Here is a 15,433-nt window from a genome sequence, read left to right on the forward strand (position 1 = left end):
AATGTTTTGTAGAATTCTGTAGTGAAGCCGTCTGGGCCTGGGCTTTTCTTTGTTGGGACATCTTTAATCACTGATTCAATCTCTGCTTCAGTTATGGGTTTGTTCAGTTCGTTTGTTGCCTCTGGGCTAAGTTTTGGCAGGTGGTGTGAGTCTAAGAACTTTTCCATTTCTTGGTGGTCTTCTGATTTGTTGGAGTACAGTGCTTTGTAGTAATTTCTAATTATGTTCTTAATGGTTGTAATGTCTGTTATGTTGCCTTTTTCATCTTTGATGCTGTTAATTCTTGCTAAATGGGAAGGTCTGTTCAATAAATGCTGTTGGGACAACTGGTTAATAGCCTGTAGAAACAAAAAGATAGACCCACATCTCTCACCATACACCAAGATCAAATCTAAATGGATAAAAGATCTAAACCTACATCCAGAAACCTTTAAACTTTTGGAAGAAAATGTTGGAAATACTCTGCAAGATCTAGGGGTAGGTCCCGACTTCCTAAAAAGGACTCCAAAGGCAATAGAAATCAAGACCAGAATAAACAAATGGGACCTCATCAAACTAAGAAGCTTCTGTACAGCAAATGAAACAATCAATAAAGTAAAAAAGCAGCCCACAGAATGTGAGAAGATATTTGCGGACTACGTAGGTGATAGAGGGCTAATCTTCAGAATATACAAAGAGCTACAAAACAACCAAAATGTCAAAACAAGCAACCCACTCAAGAAATGGGCACGGGAAGTGGGCAGACATTTCACAAAGGAACAAACCCAAATGGCAAATAAACATATGAAAAAATGCTCAAGTTCCCTGGCAATAAGGGAAATCCAAATTAAAACATCAATGAGGTACCACCTAACGCCAGTAAGATTGGCCCACATGAATAAAAGCACCAACAACACTTGTTGGCGAGGTTGCAGGGAAAAGGGAACCCTACTCCACTGCTGGTAGGGCTGCAGGCTGGTACAGCCTCTATGGAAATCAGTATGGAGAATATTCAAACAACTCAAATTCAACATACCGTATGATCCAGCAATAGCACTCCTAGGAATATATCCAGAACACTTGTTTTATGAGAAACCAACATGCACTCCTATGTTCATAGCAGCACAATCAGTAATTGCAACAACATGGAAGCAGCCAAAATGCCCATCAGCAGAGGATTGGATACGAAAGCTATGGTTCATCTACTCCATGGAATACTACTCAGCTATTAAAAAGCCAAAATGCAGTTCTTTGTGGCCAAATGGGCCAAACTGGAAACCATAATGCTAAGGGAAATGAGCCAATCCCAAAAGGTTAAATACCACAGGTTTGCCTTAATTTAAGATGATATGATGTTATGTATAACATGTTATGTTATGTATGTTATATGGTGTGTATAAATTAAAATTGAAATGTCAATGAGGTGGTCACAGAAGGTGGTTAAGAACTCGCATTTACTTTTAACATATTACTCATAGTTACTCATTACTATGTCAATTAATTCCATAATGATGTAAATTTTTGCTGATGGTATGTTGGAGCTTTGAATTGATCGGGATGATACTCTGCTAGCTATGTCTTCAGACCAGAGAGGGTATACCTAAGAAGTCGTTGAACTTGACTGGACAATAAGATGCTGGACTCTATGTTTGGTATATGCTTGCAATGGGGGAATCTCAACTGAACTTGAATTGTGGTTATGCAACAAGGTGGAGGAATCCACCATGGTGGGAGGGTATGGGGAGGGGTAGGGGAATCCAAGTACCTATGAAACTGTGTCACATAATACAATGTAATTAATGAATTAAAAATAATAAATAAAAAGAAAAAAAGATAAAAATTTTATAGTCTTAAGCTCTCAATATATTTAAAGCTTAGTTTCTTTGCCAGAAGTAAAAAGTGACAACTAAATGTAATGAGGGAATCTTATATGAACATTTTGAGAGTATTTAAATATGGGTCTTGGTTTAAAGTCTTAGACTAATGTAAATTTCTTAATTCTAATGATTATAGCTATGTAAATTGTTTATTTTAGGGTGTCTGGATGGAAGATTGAAAACCTTACTATTTTTAAAATTTGTATGACAACAGTTCAAGTTAAAACTTAAAATCCATTTGTCATAATAAGTTTATTGTGTGGGATATGGTTTATCCAATAATTTTAGCTTCATGTCTTTTTCAGAACTGTTTCTTACCAAGTAAAATCTATATATCTGTGATACAATAAAAACTTTAGCAGAAAATTTAGTATTTTTCTAAAGCTTACAATTTTTGGAAGTTATGTACAACAGCCTTTTAATGAAAACATAAAGCCACATGATGAGTATGTAAAAGTATTATTTATATGCTTAGCAAGTGTTTCCTAAAGTCTTTATAGAGGTGGTCCAGGAGTTTTCTACTTTCACTTTGGTTGGACTGGGTTAGGGATTCTTGCACAACATCAGATACACTTCTCACATGAATCTAAAACCTCCATTTCTAAGAGTGCTGCAACAGCCACAGTAGCTGTCCTGCCCACCCCCCTCCCCCTGTGCTGGGCGGTGTTTTTCAGTTGCCAGACTGCTTGATGCTTGGATATGGACACCTGCATTCCAAAATAGTGTGGCCTGTCTCAGGTGATGAAAAGCAAAACGTTTCAGTCCTTCAGAAGCAGCTGAATTTCATGCAAAGAACAAGTGTCTACTAGTTTCCCTCCCCATTTGAATTGGCTTCTAGTTATTCATCTGCGATCACCATTACACATATCCCAGTTCAGCAATTCAGAGCTTAGGGAGGTCTCAGTTGGTCACACCTCCTAAGAGATCTATTTAAAAACATTCTGGACGTTTTCCTTGGTCTCTGATTTTAGAATGATTGGTCAGAGGGTATTTTAACATCATTCTCTGTTTCCAAAGCAAATACTGAGAACATATGTATTACCTTTTGAAATGTAGTGAAGCTGAGAGTGTCACGATTCTTTTGAGAAACACTGTATTAAAGAATGAGTTTTGATTTGCAAAATGTCAGTGCTAAAAGAACTATGAAAATGCACTTGAATTCTGGTTCTCTCTCAAACCTCTCCTGTTTCAAATGAGGAACCTGAATTCTAGCGTGGTGAACATTGGCTGAGCATCAGACCACGGAGGAGCAGCTGTGTAAAAGTGATAGGGTGTAGTCATTTTCAAGGAGAAAAAATGTCCGTCCTAAGAGTCGATGAGTCAATTCATGAGCTTAATCATTCTACCTTATAACAGGGAAAGAAACTGCTGGCTATTGCTATTGGCCTATGTCAGAGAATGAAGATGTTGGCTGGTTTCTGTACCTCTAAGTAAATATCATCAGTGAGTGGTCTCTCACATATCAGTGCAAAAATCTCTAGGATTTAAGTGTTTATTAGTATAAAGCCACTTGTGTCCTCTTCCAGCTCTTTATCCTAAAGCCTAATTGAGCTAACAATTTGGAGTACAAGTTGGACTGTATGAAGGGAAGACCATGTTTTTTGAGTGCCCTGGTGGAGTCCATCTGGATAGGGGGTTGCAATCTGTGTAGCGAGGTTGGTACCAGGGCATTGGGACCTTGATCAGCGAGCAGCAGGTGACTGAGGAATGCCAAAGACAAGTCTGACTTGTTTGCTAGCTTTGCTGTTTTCTAGAAAAGCAAACAGATGTCTTGGCTTTCTTTGTGGTCTGTAACCCTTTTGGTAAGTGCCATGAATCACTGAAGGTTGATTAGATCTTTGTAAAATGAGAAGAGCACGATCATGGTGTGCATGGCTGGATTGTGAGTGCATTTCACATTTTGAGCTAACCTTGAGTTGTGCTTCTGAAGTATTCATTTGTGAGGTCAGAAATGACCCGTCCTACAGAAGATAATTCAATGAATCCTTGGGTCAATCAATTTGAGTTACAGTTTGGGTTCTATTTATAACCTTAGCAAACTTGGACAAGTCTTATTTCTGGTGCTTTGGTTCCCTTGTTTGTATGTTAGGAGTTGTCTTGGTTCATGTTCTATTGCTGTATTAGGCCAGAGCAAGTACTTTACAAAACAGAGGTTTCCTTAGCTTACATTCTGGAAGCTGGGAAACCAACCCAAGATCAGGTCTGTTTGACATCTACATCATAACATAAAGGAAAGCGGTCCATAGTGAGACAGAGGAAGCATGGTAACTCAGCTCGCTCTTCCTTAGAAAGGAACAAATGTCATCATGGGGCCTCATCCTACTTCTAATTCTAATTACCTGTCAAGGGCTACATCTCCAAATACCATTAGTTTGAGTTTGGTGACCATATTTCCAATAGGTGAACTATTGGGTGACATATTCAAGCCACAGCAGGGACGGTATTGGGCTTTACCACATGGGGCTATTGTAAGAAATAAATGAGTTAATGCCTGGGAAGTATTTAGAACAAGGCATAAGCAATTGCATAGTAAATTTTATGTTCTCCATATTCCTGAACTATGCACACCAGTTTTATTACATAAAAATTAGTGTTTAGCTTCTTTGGAATGAAATATGGTTTATGAAAATGTGCGTTCAAAAATGTTATTTACGTGTGATACCTTTTTAGTCCCATAAATACCTAATTGATTCCTGAATGGCACTCGGGTGCCTTTATATTGAGCCCTTTGCCTTATTCATTCCGTCTATTAAGTACAAAAACGAATCCTCTCAAATGCAAAGCCTCTTGCTAAGTTTTTACCATAGAGCTTAGTTACACATTAATACATGGAAGAAATTATGTGAGGGGCAGAATTCTAAAAGATGGTTTTAAAGTAGCTTTCTGAGAGGAATGTCAGAAATGTTTGCAGGTGAATGTCATTGTTGAATACTTCCATTTTGTCTGCATGGCTGGTATGTCCCATTTTATTTCTTTAATCTGTAGAAGTACAAATAAAGTATTATAAATCAGCTTGTTTGGTCCAGGAGATTTTTTGAAAGTCCAATTATTTGGCCCTTATCTGAGAACAGACACTATAGGAAAGTAAATAGAACACGGCCTTGAAAGGTCAAATACTTGAGTTCTGTCCTCGTGTCTGCCATTAGGAGCTGGGTAATTTGCAGTCCAGCTTGGCATTTCCCTGGGTCTGTTCTCAAAAGTGGGATGTAAGTGAGGCTATAGGTAGCTTTCTTTTTAGCCTTTTTTTTCACATGTAACACGCAGTGATTTTGTGACATCTTGCCAACTCCATAATTGTATATTGTATGCTTTGATTTGACCAGCCTTCTCCTTCGTTTTCTTCAAAATCACTTGCAATGCCTTTATCAGATGAGGGAGCAGGGTGAAAGATACAGCCTGTAACTCTGATAGAAAAATGGCATTCCTGAGTGTACAAGGGCACAAGTCCATAGTCGGGGTCCACAACGAGCTGTGGGTCTGGGAAGCTTTGAGTTGTGTTTGTCCACAAAGGCAGAAGCCAGGGGCATCAGTGCTGTTCCCAATAACAGGTCATTATTTACATCTTTCTGCTTTTTGACAGAATAGAAATTTGAAAAGATAAATAACCATGCAAGGTCTTCCAGATTGCCACTTGTTTGTGTCGTGTTTCCTTTCCAAGAAGGATGCACAGACTAAAGGATAGCTTTTTCTCCCTGAGATATTTTGAATTTCTCAAGATTTTTAGGAAAAATGGCAAAAAAAAAACCTCAGCGAGTAACCTATTTTGTGACCCACTTTTGCCTTTGAAATTTGGGAGCTTTATTTCCATACTTTTTTTTCCTGTTTTGCAGGCAAATAGAGCTCTTTTTTCCCCTTTGGTTGACACACATTATTAGCAATGAAATTTTTTAAAAAGTCACTTAGAATAAATATTTTCAGAAATGACACTTAAATGATTTCTTACGGAATGAGCTTACTCCCTCTAGATCCTAGATAATAGAGTGGCTGCAGTCATTATATTTGAATATAAAAATGTAAATTGTTGGCTATATGGAAATACAAATTAAAGTAGTATTAGAGCATTGATGGCCAACTTTAAGTTTATTTTGAGAAATGTTTTATGGAGGGCCTGGCACAATAGCCTAGCAGCCAAAGTCCTCGCCTTGCATGTGCCGGGATCCCATATGGGCACCGATTCCCATCCAGCTCCCTGCTTGTGGCCCGGGGAAGCAGTCGAGGGTGGCCCAAAGCCTTGGGACCCTGCACCTGCACGTGGACTCCTAGCCTCAGATTGGCTCAACTCCAGCTGTTGCGACCGCTTGAGCAGTGAACCATGGGTCGGAAGATCTTCCTCTGTGTCTCCTCCTCTCTGTATATCTGCCTTTCAAAAAAATCTTTTTTAAAGAAATGTTTTATAGAAATGTTAATTTTTACCATTTTCGTTTTTTTCTAGTCATGGCCTCCTGCCCTGTAGGTCTTTCTGTGAGGCTGCAAAAGAAGGCTGTGAGTCGGTGCTGGGGATGGTGAACTCCTCCTGGCCTGATTTTCTTAAGTGCTCCCAGTTTAGAAACCAAAATGAAAGCAACAACGCCAGCAGGATTTGCTTCTCGCCACAGCAGGAAGATGGAAAGCAATGTAGGTATCTTTTCTGTTTCATTCATAAAAGTATTTGGGTATAACATTTGTATAGGGATGTATGTGAGTACTAACTATGCAATCCAATATAGTGCAATGGAATAACCAGACCCAGGTAAACAGCATCAAATCAGATTAAAGCATTAACAACATCCCAGAAACAACCCTTAGCCTGCTCCCTGTTAGATCTCACCCATCCCAAAGAAACCTCTGCCTGAATGCTATCATTTTGGAAAGTTAAGCTGAGTTCTGAATTTCATAGGAAAAAGGCAGCATGTAACCATTCAGTGTCTGGTGTTAAGTGCTTAGCATTGCATTAGACAAATGCATTATAATTTCATCTTAGTATTTTTTTCATCTTATTTAGTATTAATGCATCACAGTATATTTTCTACTCTGGAAGTTTTTAAAAATTTTAAAAATTCATTTGAAGATTTATTTTTTATTGGAAAGGCAGATATACAGAGAACAGGAGATACAAAGAGATCTTCCAAACTGCTGCTTAACTCCACAAGTGGCCACAATGGCCAGAGCTGAGCTCATCCAAAGCCAGAAGCCAGGAACTATTTCTGGGTATCCCAGGTAGGTGCAGAGTCCCAAGGCTTAGGGCCATCCTGAAATGCTTTCCCAGGTCACAAGCAGGGAGCTGGATTGGAGGTAGAAAGCAGCAGAGGATGGTCCAAAACCTTGAGACCTGGCACCCATATGAGAGACCTGGCTTGGGATCTTCCAGCCATTGTAATGTTACAGGAAATGAACCAGCAAATGGAAGATCTTTGTCTCTCCTTCTCTCTTTACCTATGCCTTTTCAATAAAAATAAATGAATCTTTAAATGAATCTTTAAAATTAAATGGATCTTTAGAGAGGGAATGAGTCAGAGAACTTTCCACTGATTCATGCCCCAGCTAACTGCAACAGCTGGAGCAGGGCCAGGCCAAAGCCGGTTTATCAGGAGTGTCAGCCGGGATTCCCATGCATGTGGCACACCCAGGCTGCCTTGGTTGCTTTTCTCTGGCCAATAGCAGGAAGTTGGATGTAGAGTGGAACAGCTGAGATACTTGCCAGTGTTGATGTGGGATACCACCAGCTCACAGGCAGTGGCTTTACCTACTACACGAAAAAGCCACCATTGCACAGAATTTTTAATTTTAGAGAGGTCCAATTTATCTTTTATTTTAGTGTGATGTCTAAAAATACTGCCTACTATAAGATTATTAATATTTACTCCTATGTTGTAAATTTTATTTAGTCTTCTTAAAAGCTATTTGAAAGAGGGTGCGTGTCAGAGCCTTCTTCCATCTGCTGGTTTACCTCCCAAATTGCAGAAGCCTGGCCTGGGTCAGGCTAAAGCCCAGTCTGGAACTCCATCCTGGTTTCCCATGTGGGAAGAGGGGCAGGGACTCAGGCATTTGGACCTTCTTCTGCTTTCTAATGCATTAGCAGGGAGCTGGATCACATCTGGAGCAGCTAGAACTTAATCCTCATATGGGATGCTGGCATTGTAGGTGGCGACAATGCACTATGCCACAACACTGGCCCTGAATGTAGTTCTTATTTCAGTGATCCATTTTGGAATTATTTTTTGTGCAGCAGGAGGGGCGATGCCATTCATTTGCATATTGAATTGTGATTGTCCAGCATAAGCTATTGACGGGAGCATTCTCTGCCCACCCTACCCCACTGAATGGGTTTGGTACCCTTTACAAAATTCAATCAGCCTTTTGATATATGGGTTTAATTCTGGGCTTTCTGTTTATATCACTGATGAAACTGTCCTTTTGAGAATATCCACAGTCTTGATTTTCTTCTTGCAGTTAATTTTGCAATTGAGACTTGTGAATTCTCTGGTAGACTGTTTTTATAAATTCTAGGTTCCTTGTATTCTTGTATGATCTTTAGAATTAGAATGTCAGCTTCTGGGGAAAAATTGGGTCCTATTTTTGATAAAGATCAAGCCTGTAAGCATGCCATTGTGAACAGTAACCAAAAGAGTTGCAATATCTGTAGTAGTAATATCAGATTACGTAGACATTAAAACAAAAACTGCTATTAGAAAATGTACAACTCAGCAATAATACTCCACTTTGAATAATGTGTAGAACTAAGCAGATAATTAAAGAGGAAATAGGCCCTGTTGGTTTACAGTGTCTTACAAATGTAACAGAATATATGGAACACTCTACTCGACATCAGTATGTGTGGATACACTTGTGTCTAAAAGTTTCCATTCTGAGCTTTGAGCTGATCTGTGTCTCTGAATATAAAGCGAGTTTCTCATTGACAATATGTAGTTGAAGCACATTTTGTCAACATGCTTGCAACTATAGTAGGAAATTGACCTTTATTTAATAAAATTATGACAAGTGAGGGAGTTAATCTGCTATTTCAAGCCACTTCAGAATTAACAAGAGATATCAGGAAAAAGGACAGTTTATGGTACTACAAAATTGAATGTTCTTACCAAGGTTTAGGCATTTTTCTTGAGTAAATCAGTCTTTAATTATTGCAAGCCTTTGATTATTTTCCAGAGTTTTGTAAAGAGGGACCCCGTCAACTTCTACCAGTGTTCTCATTGCATTCATGGGGAGAAAACTTCTGTGAAGTGGTCCTCCATACGAATGGCCTTTTGGAGGCTGAAATTTCTTGCTTTCTAAATAACCTTACTTGGTCATGATGTATCAGCCTTTTTACTTACTTTTGGATTCTTTTGCTCAGTGTTTTATCTGGGATGTTTATATTGTCTGAGAAAAAGTCGACTTGTGATTTTGCTTTCCTTGTACTGTTACCTGGGTTTTGTGTTTTTCAGAAGTTTTTTGTTTTTTTGTTTTTTAGCTTTTAGCTTCTTGCTCTCTGTGCAAATGCATTAGTGGACAATCCACCCAAATGGTGGGCCAAGTCTTTGGTGTCTCTCCTTGCTGTGTAATTGATGTTTTACTATCCATACACTGGCAATAGTCAACTCTGGCTTTTTGTCCTTCCACCCCAATAGGGTTGCCAAAAACCCTGCTGATTCTTTGGTTCTTTGTAGAGGCCTCATGTCCAGATTCTTAGTGTCTAGCCCCAAGCCAGGAACTGGTGAGATCCAGAGAGGGAACAACACGCAGAGTGTAAACTCTTTGTTGTTCAGTTATCTTCTCCTTGAGATCCAGGCTGTCCTAGTTCTTTTTAGCTTGTCAGCCCTCGGGTGACTTCAAACAGATGTTTCTTCTGTTTTATCTGGCTTCTCTACTTGTATTTGATGAAGGCACCTGCTGCAAGCTACTACGCTGTGGCCCGAAGTAGGAGTTTCTTTGTAAGCATGGTATTTATTAGGGATCTGCTAAATTAGTATTCCTTCCAAAGATGGTATATAGCAATAAGCTGTTCAGAAGGATCAACAGATCTTTTTTCAGCTACATTTGCTCCTGTTTTACTTTGAACATATGCAGCCCTTAATTAGTGCTTATTTGGAAAATATACCCCATTATTACAGGATTTAGGAATTCAAAGAGAAAACTTGAAATCAAAACATTACCAGTTCTTTAACACTGCTGGTCAGAACGTATCACTGATTAGAAATAGCGTTCTCACGACAGATGCCCCTTGATTTGGAATTCTGTCCATATAAACTTCTCTCAGGTTGGAAGTTTAGTTGGTCAATGGGCCCATCGCAATGATTCGGTTGGCTAATCTTCTGTGTTGCAAGCATCTGAATCCCATATGGGTGTTGGTTCATGTCCTGGTTGTTGCACTTCCCATCCAGCTCCCTGCTTGTGGTCTGGGAAAGCAGCAGAGGATGCCCCAAAGCCTTGGGCCCCTTAATGCTTGTGGAACCTATGTCCAGATATGTAGAACTTAACTTTCATGCTTGATAAATAAACAGGATTTTAGCCATCAGATGATCCTAGTTGATGGGCTGTGGATACAACTACATGTTTTTATGAGTAGGAATATATTTGTAGCATATGAACACAGTTATTATAAAGGGTTCATACACCAAGAATCTGTATGCCAAGTAGAAATATATTTACATTAGTTTTAATTATATGTAAGGTTGTATGCCATAGGCTTTTTATAAGCACAACTAACATAGTTCTGTATTTTTGTGTTCCATAAATTGATGGTATGCTTATTGTAAATATTATCCCAGGAATTCTAAAAAGGAAAAAAAGAGGGTCTCCAGCCTCCTGACTGCTTCAAGTTGCTGGACTCCTGAGGTGATTTCTCAACTCTGGTTATCAAGTTGTTACCTGTTATCCTGAGAGCTTTTGTTGAGGCGAATTGCAGGTGTGAGGCCCACTTACCATCTATATGTAGCCCATGCTCATTGGAGCCCATTTGTCTCATAAAAATTCCAGAGTAGAGCATTGCTGATCAGCCAGAAACTTGGTCACAAGCTGAACACACTAACTAGACCAAGTAATCACTGTTGTGACTCTAGCCAGTCCTGTATCGCCTGGCTGGAAGCCAGTATTGACCTCTCCCTGTCTTCTGTGCCTCTCGTTCCTGGGCCCCCGTCCCTTGCTTGTAGCCGCCTTAAAAATGCCGTCATTCTCTTTCAGCTGGACAGTGTTTTTGTAGGGGTGAGCTTATACTTCCTCATCTACTGATGAGCTTTATTTTCATTATAAAAAAAATTAAAATTATAGGGACAGTAATATTTATAACCATCCTAGTGTAGTGGTTCTTAATGAAGGGTGATTTTGTACACTTCTCTGGGAATATTTGGTAGTGCTTGGTTGTTATAGCTGGAAGGAGGAGAGAGAAATAATGAGTGTAAAGACGAGTTATATCTACAATGCACAGTTTAGCTCCCCACACAAAAAATTTATGTGGCTCAAAATGTCAATACTATTACTTTTCAAAATCCTTCGTCTGGGGTTTGGTGTTTTTTACAAAGTGCTTTCACAAAGTAATCAATACAATTATAAATGTAACATTCTTTCCACATTCAAGGAATGTTAAACGTACTCTGTGCCACATGTGTATAAAACAGTAGAACACAAAAAGAACATTCATAACTACATATAAACATGCTATCATTCAGAAACTGTAAAAGAAAGGTTAAGTGCCAATGGAATAGTCAACTGTGAAGTATTTCCCAAAGGTTATTTCCAAAGGAGGAAAGGTCCCATTTGGCAGAGAGGAAGCGAGAAGGTGATCTGGCATGGTACTTAGAACTATGAACTTGTAGCGCCCTTACGTTCCGACTTAGCTCATGAGATGTATGAGAACTAAGTACTGACTCTGCTCTTCATCTGGCCATTCCCACTCACAGAAGCAAATACTGCCGCAAGAAAACGGCAATCCCTGCTTTTACATTATGTACCTCCTCTGGTTTTCAAAGTGCTCTCACAGCTGCTAGCTCATTTGCTTCCAGGATAAATCCCTAAAGTATTATCATCTTCAGTTTATATATTAGAAAACTGAGGATCAGGGAGGTCACGCCAAGGTTATTCTAAACACAGCTTCCTACACTCTGTTCTCCGTCAAACAGTTCACCAGCCTGAGACCATCTCAGGGTTTGAATATTAATCCTAACACCGCCCTTGGTAACAGCCTCCTTCTCACAAGAACTCGCAAATGTCTTTTCAGATTGAATTGAGCCAAAACCTACAGTTTGTAACAGCTGCTTTTCCCAAGGCATAGCTCTGTAAATTCAATTCATCTTCTTTTGGTTTCCTTTAAATCAGTCATAACTCCTCGAAGATATTTTGTGCTTATATAGCAAGGCACACACAAACAGTTATCTGATCCCCTCTATTTTATGTTAGTGCTAGGCCCTGCAAAGTAAAATGTGCTAAAGTGATAATGCTGTGGGAACTATTCTTCAGAGGCTTAAAAATAAACTTTTGAGTGTGTCTCCATAGTTGAGTTGTGAGAACTTTGAGGGCTAAAGTTCAAGTTCCATTCTTCATGCTGGACTTTCTGACTAATCCTTCACCCTACCTTGTCTGCAATCATATATAGAAAGTAGTTGTTAAATGCAGTTCTAAGGGCCTAAAGAGCTCTCCCTGCCTCCGTGAAATAAAACTTATAGATTCTTTCCTTTTCCCTTTGCTTGTTTCTTATTTGCTGTGGCTAGCTGTGGTTGCTGATGGCAACTATTCCAGTGGACTAAGGAATTTTAATTTTGGAATCTTACTAAAACACATATTTGAGATTTTTCCTATTGAATGGCAGGGCCATTTGAAAGAAATGCTGTGACACTATTTGCTTGTGTACTTAGTGTCAATGGTTTTCCGGAGATCAATGATTATAGATAGCATCAGAAAGACACTAAAAGCCAACCAAATTCATTACAGTGGCTCTCTTAATGAAACTTTATTGGACTCTCATGCTGTCCCACATTTATACTTCTGAAGTATTTTAAAGTATAAACAATTTCTTCCATATGGATACAAATGCTTCATTTAAGGGTGCAAAACCTCCATTTTTTGACTTTATCATGGGAACAATGACATCAGAGGTGAAACAGTTTTGTGGGTTACACGAACCTGTGAGAATTTGGAGAATTCTGAGAAGCTGTAATGCCTTATTGCAAACGTTCTTGTTGTCTCTCAGACATTAATAAGTAATTCTCTGTACCAGGCAGTTTATCAGGAAATAAAAATGATGAAGATATTTCCAAGGATTTCCTAGGCCACTGGAGGGATATCGAAGTACAGAGGCAGACCCTGAGATGAGAAGTTGAGCTCTAATGGTGTGTTTAGGAGATGGGATGGGGGCAGTGGTGGTGTTGGAGAGGTGGAGGAGTGATTCTAGAAAGGAAAAAAAATGGCCAATAAAGAATGAGTTCTTAAATCAGCTTCCATGTTGGGCAACTGGAGCATAAGTCCATGGGGAAAATCTGGGCCAGCATGAACAACATTTGGTTCAAAATGAACCCCCTGGAGGGCTGAAAGAACTGGGTTGTGTTCTTCCTTTCTTTAGTCTTTGAAACTCATTGTATGTGCTACTACCCACAGCACACCCTCTAATTGAAGAGAGCATGGGGTTTGTGTGGTGTCTGCAGCAAGAAACAGTAGTCTCTGTGACTGCTCTTTCATTCATAGCACTCTTTGCCTCTAGTTTCTAAAAGGCCTCTATTTTCTTAACTGTGATCACATTCTAGCCTCCTCTTGCCTCTGACCCATTAAACAATGGCATCCCAGGTTTCTATGTTCAGCCTCTTTTCATGAACATTTTCTGGGAAAACTCAAAATTGCTTGTAACCATGTGAGCATTGCTGTCTTCTAGATCTGTTTCATCCCCCATTTTGGTCCACCTCCCTACATTTCAGATCCATATCCCACTGCTCTTGCTTAAGCTCACAAAGGAGTAGCAAAGTGGCTCTTGCCGTTTCCCCAAGGCCTTCTTTCTTATGGCCATGCCCTCTGATATTTTCACGTCTCTAATTTGACCTCAGTAGCATCTGCCACACTTCTCCTTGTTAAGCCCTCCACAGGACTTCCAGCTAGGGGTTGCTCTTTTGCTGACCATTTGTTTTCGGTCTCCCTGGGTATTTCTTGTGCATCTCTGTCACTCCCAGACATTGAAGTGGTCTCGGGCTGTTCTCTGGATCTTTCCTCTTTTGGTGATCAGACTGGGAGCTCTAGATAGCCCTGGCACACTGATAGTTATAGATGTGGGTGTGTAGCTTGTATTTCCTCTCTGAACACTGGACCTGCTTGTACGTACGTGTTCATCACACATATATACATGTGTGCATCCACACACAATTTAGCTTCTATTTCTACTGGAGTGTTTTAAAACACGAGTGAAATACAGCAAAAGCAATCTGATATTGTCTCTGTACCTTCTCTCCTATATTTTCTCATTTCAGTCAATACCAACTTTGTCCTACGAGTTGGTCCAGCGTAGGACCTTGGGTCTATCCTTGACTTGTTCTTTTCTCATACTCTGACCTGTCACCAAATCCTTAAGGGGTCTGCCAAAGTATCTACAAGAGTTGACCAGTTCTTACCATCACTCAATCTCTGTCTTGTGTGAGTCAGCTCAGTTTATGCCTGGTCATCTTTAGCAGTCCTTACCAGCTTCCTCGTTATGCCCCTGTGTCCCATGCAGATTCTTCCCTATAGCCAAAGGTAAGAAACATGAACTTTCCATAAATGTTTTGAAAAGCCTGAAAGTTACAAGTATCAGTTGTGTGGGTTGTGGTAGAAGAAACTTCAGGATCAGATAGGTTTATTTATTTATTTTAGTACTTGGTTCTTTTGCTGTAAATTGAAACTTTACATTTTAAAAAATCATGTTAAGGCCTTATTTTGAACTGTGAACCAGGACCTCAAGCAATTTAAAACATCTATTTTAACTCTAAATCCAGTTTTATATTCCCCACAGTGGGTCCAATGTGGTAGCTTAGCAGCTAAAGTACTTGCCTTGAATGTGTTCCAAGATCCCATATGGGTGCCAGTTCTAATCCTGGCAGCCCTGCTTCCCAGCCAGCTCCCTGCTTGTGGCCTGGGAAAGTAGTCGAGGATGGTCCAAAGCCTTGGGATCCTGCACCCGCGTGGGAGACCTGGAAGAGCTCTTGGCTCCTGGCTCCTGGCTTCGGATTGTCTCAGTTCTAGCCATTGTGGCCACTTGGGAGTGAATTAACAGACAAAAGATCTTGCTCTGTCTTCTGTCTGTATATCTGATATTACAATAAAAATAAATACATTCCCCAGGATGATCAATTTAGCCATGGAAGATATCTTCACAGAATCAGACACATGGAGAATTGCCTTTATTATTCTTTAAATCTTTCCCACAGGAGGAAAAAAGCTTCATTTTAAGTTCCACATTTGTTTCTGAACGTTCCTAGGATAGGAAACTGTGTCTTTTCAGGAGACATGATAGTGGTTACTTAAGTTCAATTTATTCTCCTAGGAATTGAGCTATAGTGATGTGACAGTTGCCTAGTAATTCAGACAAAGCTGATCTGAAGCCAGGAGCCAGGAGCTGCTTCTAGCTCTCTTGAGCAGTTGCAGGGCCCTCC

The 15,433-nt window shown here is 39.7% G+C and overlaps 1 protein-coding gene across 2 annotated transcripts in view; it reads left to right on the plus strand.

Annotated features, from left to right (window-relative positions):
* The window catches only part of CORIN (corin, serine peptidase), a 224,284-nt gene that overhangs the window by 103,302 nt on the left and 105,549 nt on the right, over nt 1-15,433 (plus strand). For both annotated transcript variants that reach the window (XM_058670142.1, XM_004579119.4), the window contains exon 5: nt 6,289-6,470. In XM_058670142.1, coding sequence (XP_058526125.1) covers nt 6,289-6,470 — 182 coding nt within the window. The remainder of the gene's footprint in view (nt 1-6,288; nt 6,471-15,433) is intronic.

This window comes from Ochotona princeps, chromosome 11 (assembly GCF_030435755.1).
Source record: "Ochotona princeps isolate mOchPri1 chromosome 11, mOchPri1.hap1, whole genome shotgun sequence".
Taxonomy (NCBI): domain Eukaryota; kingdom Metazoa; phylum Chordata; class Mammalia; order Lagomorpha; family Ochotonidae; genus Ochotona; species Ochotona princeps.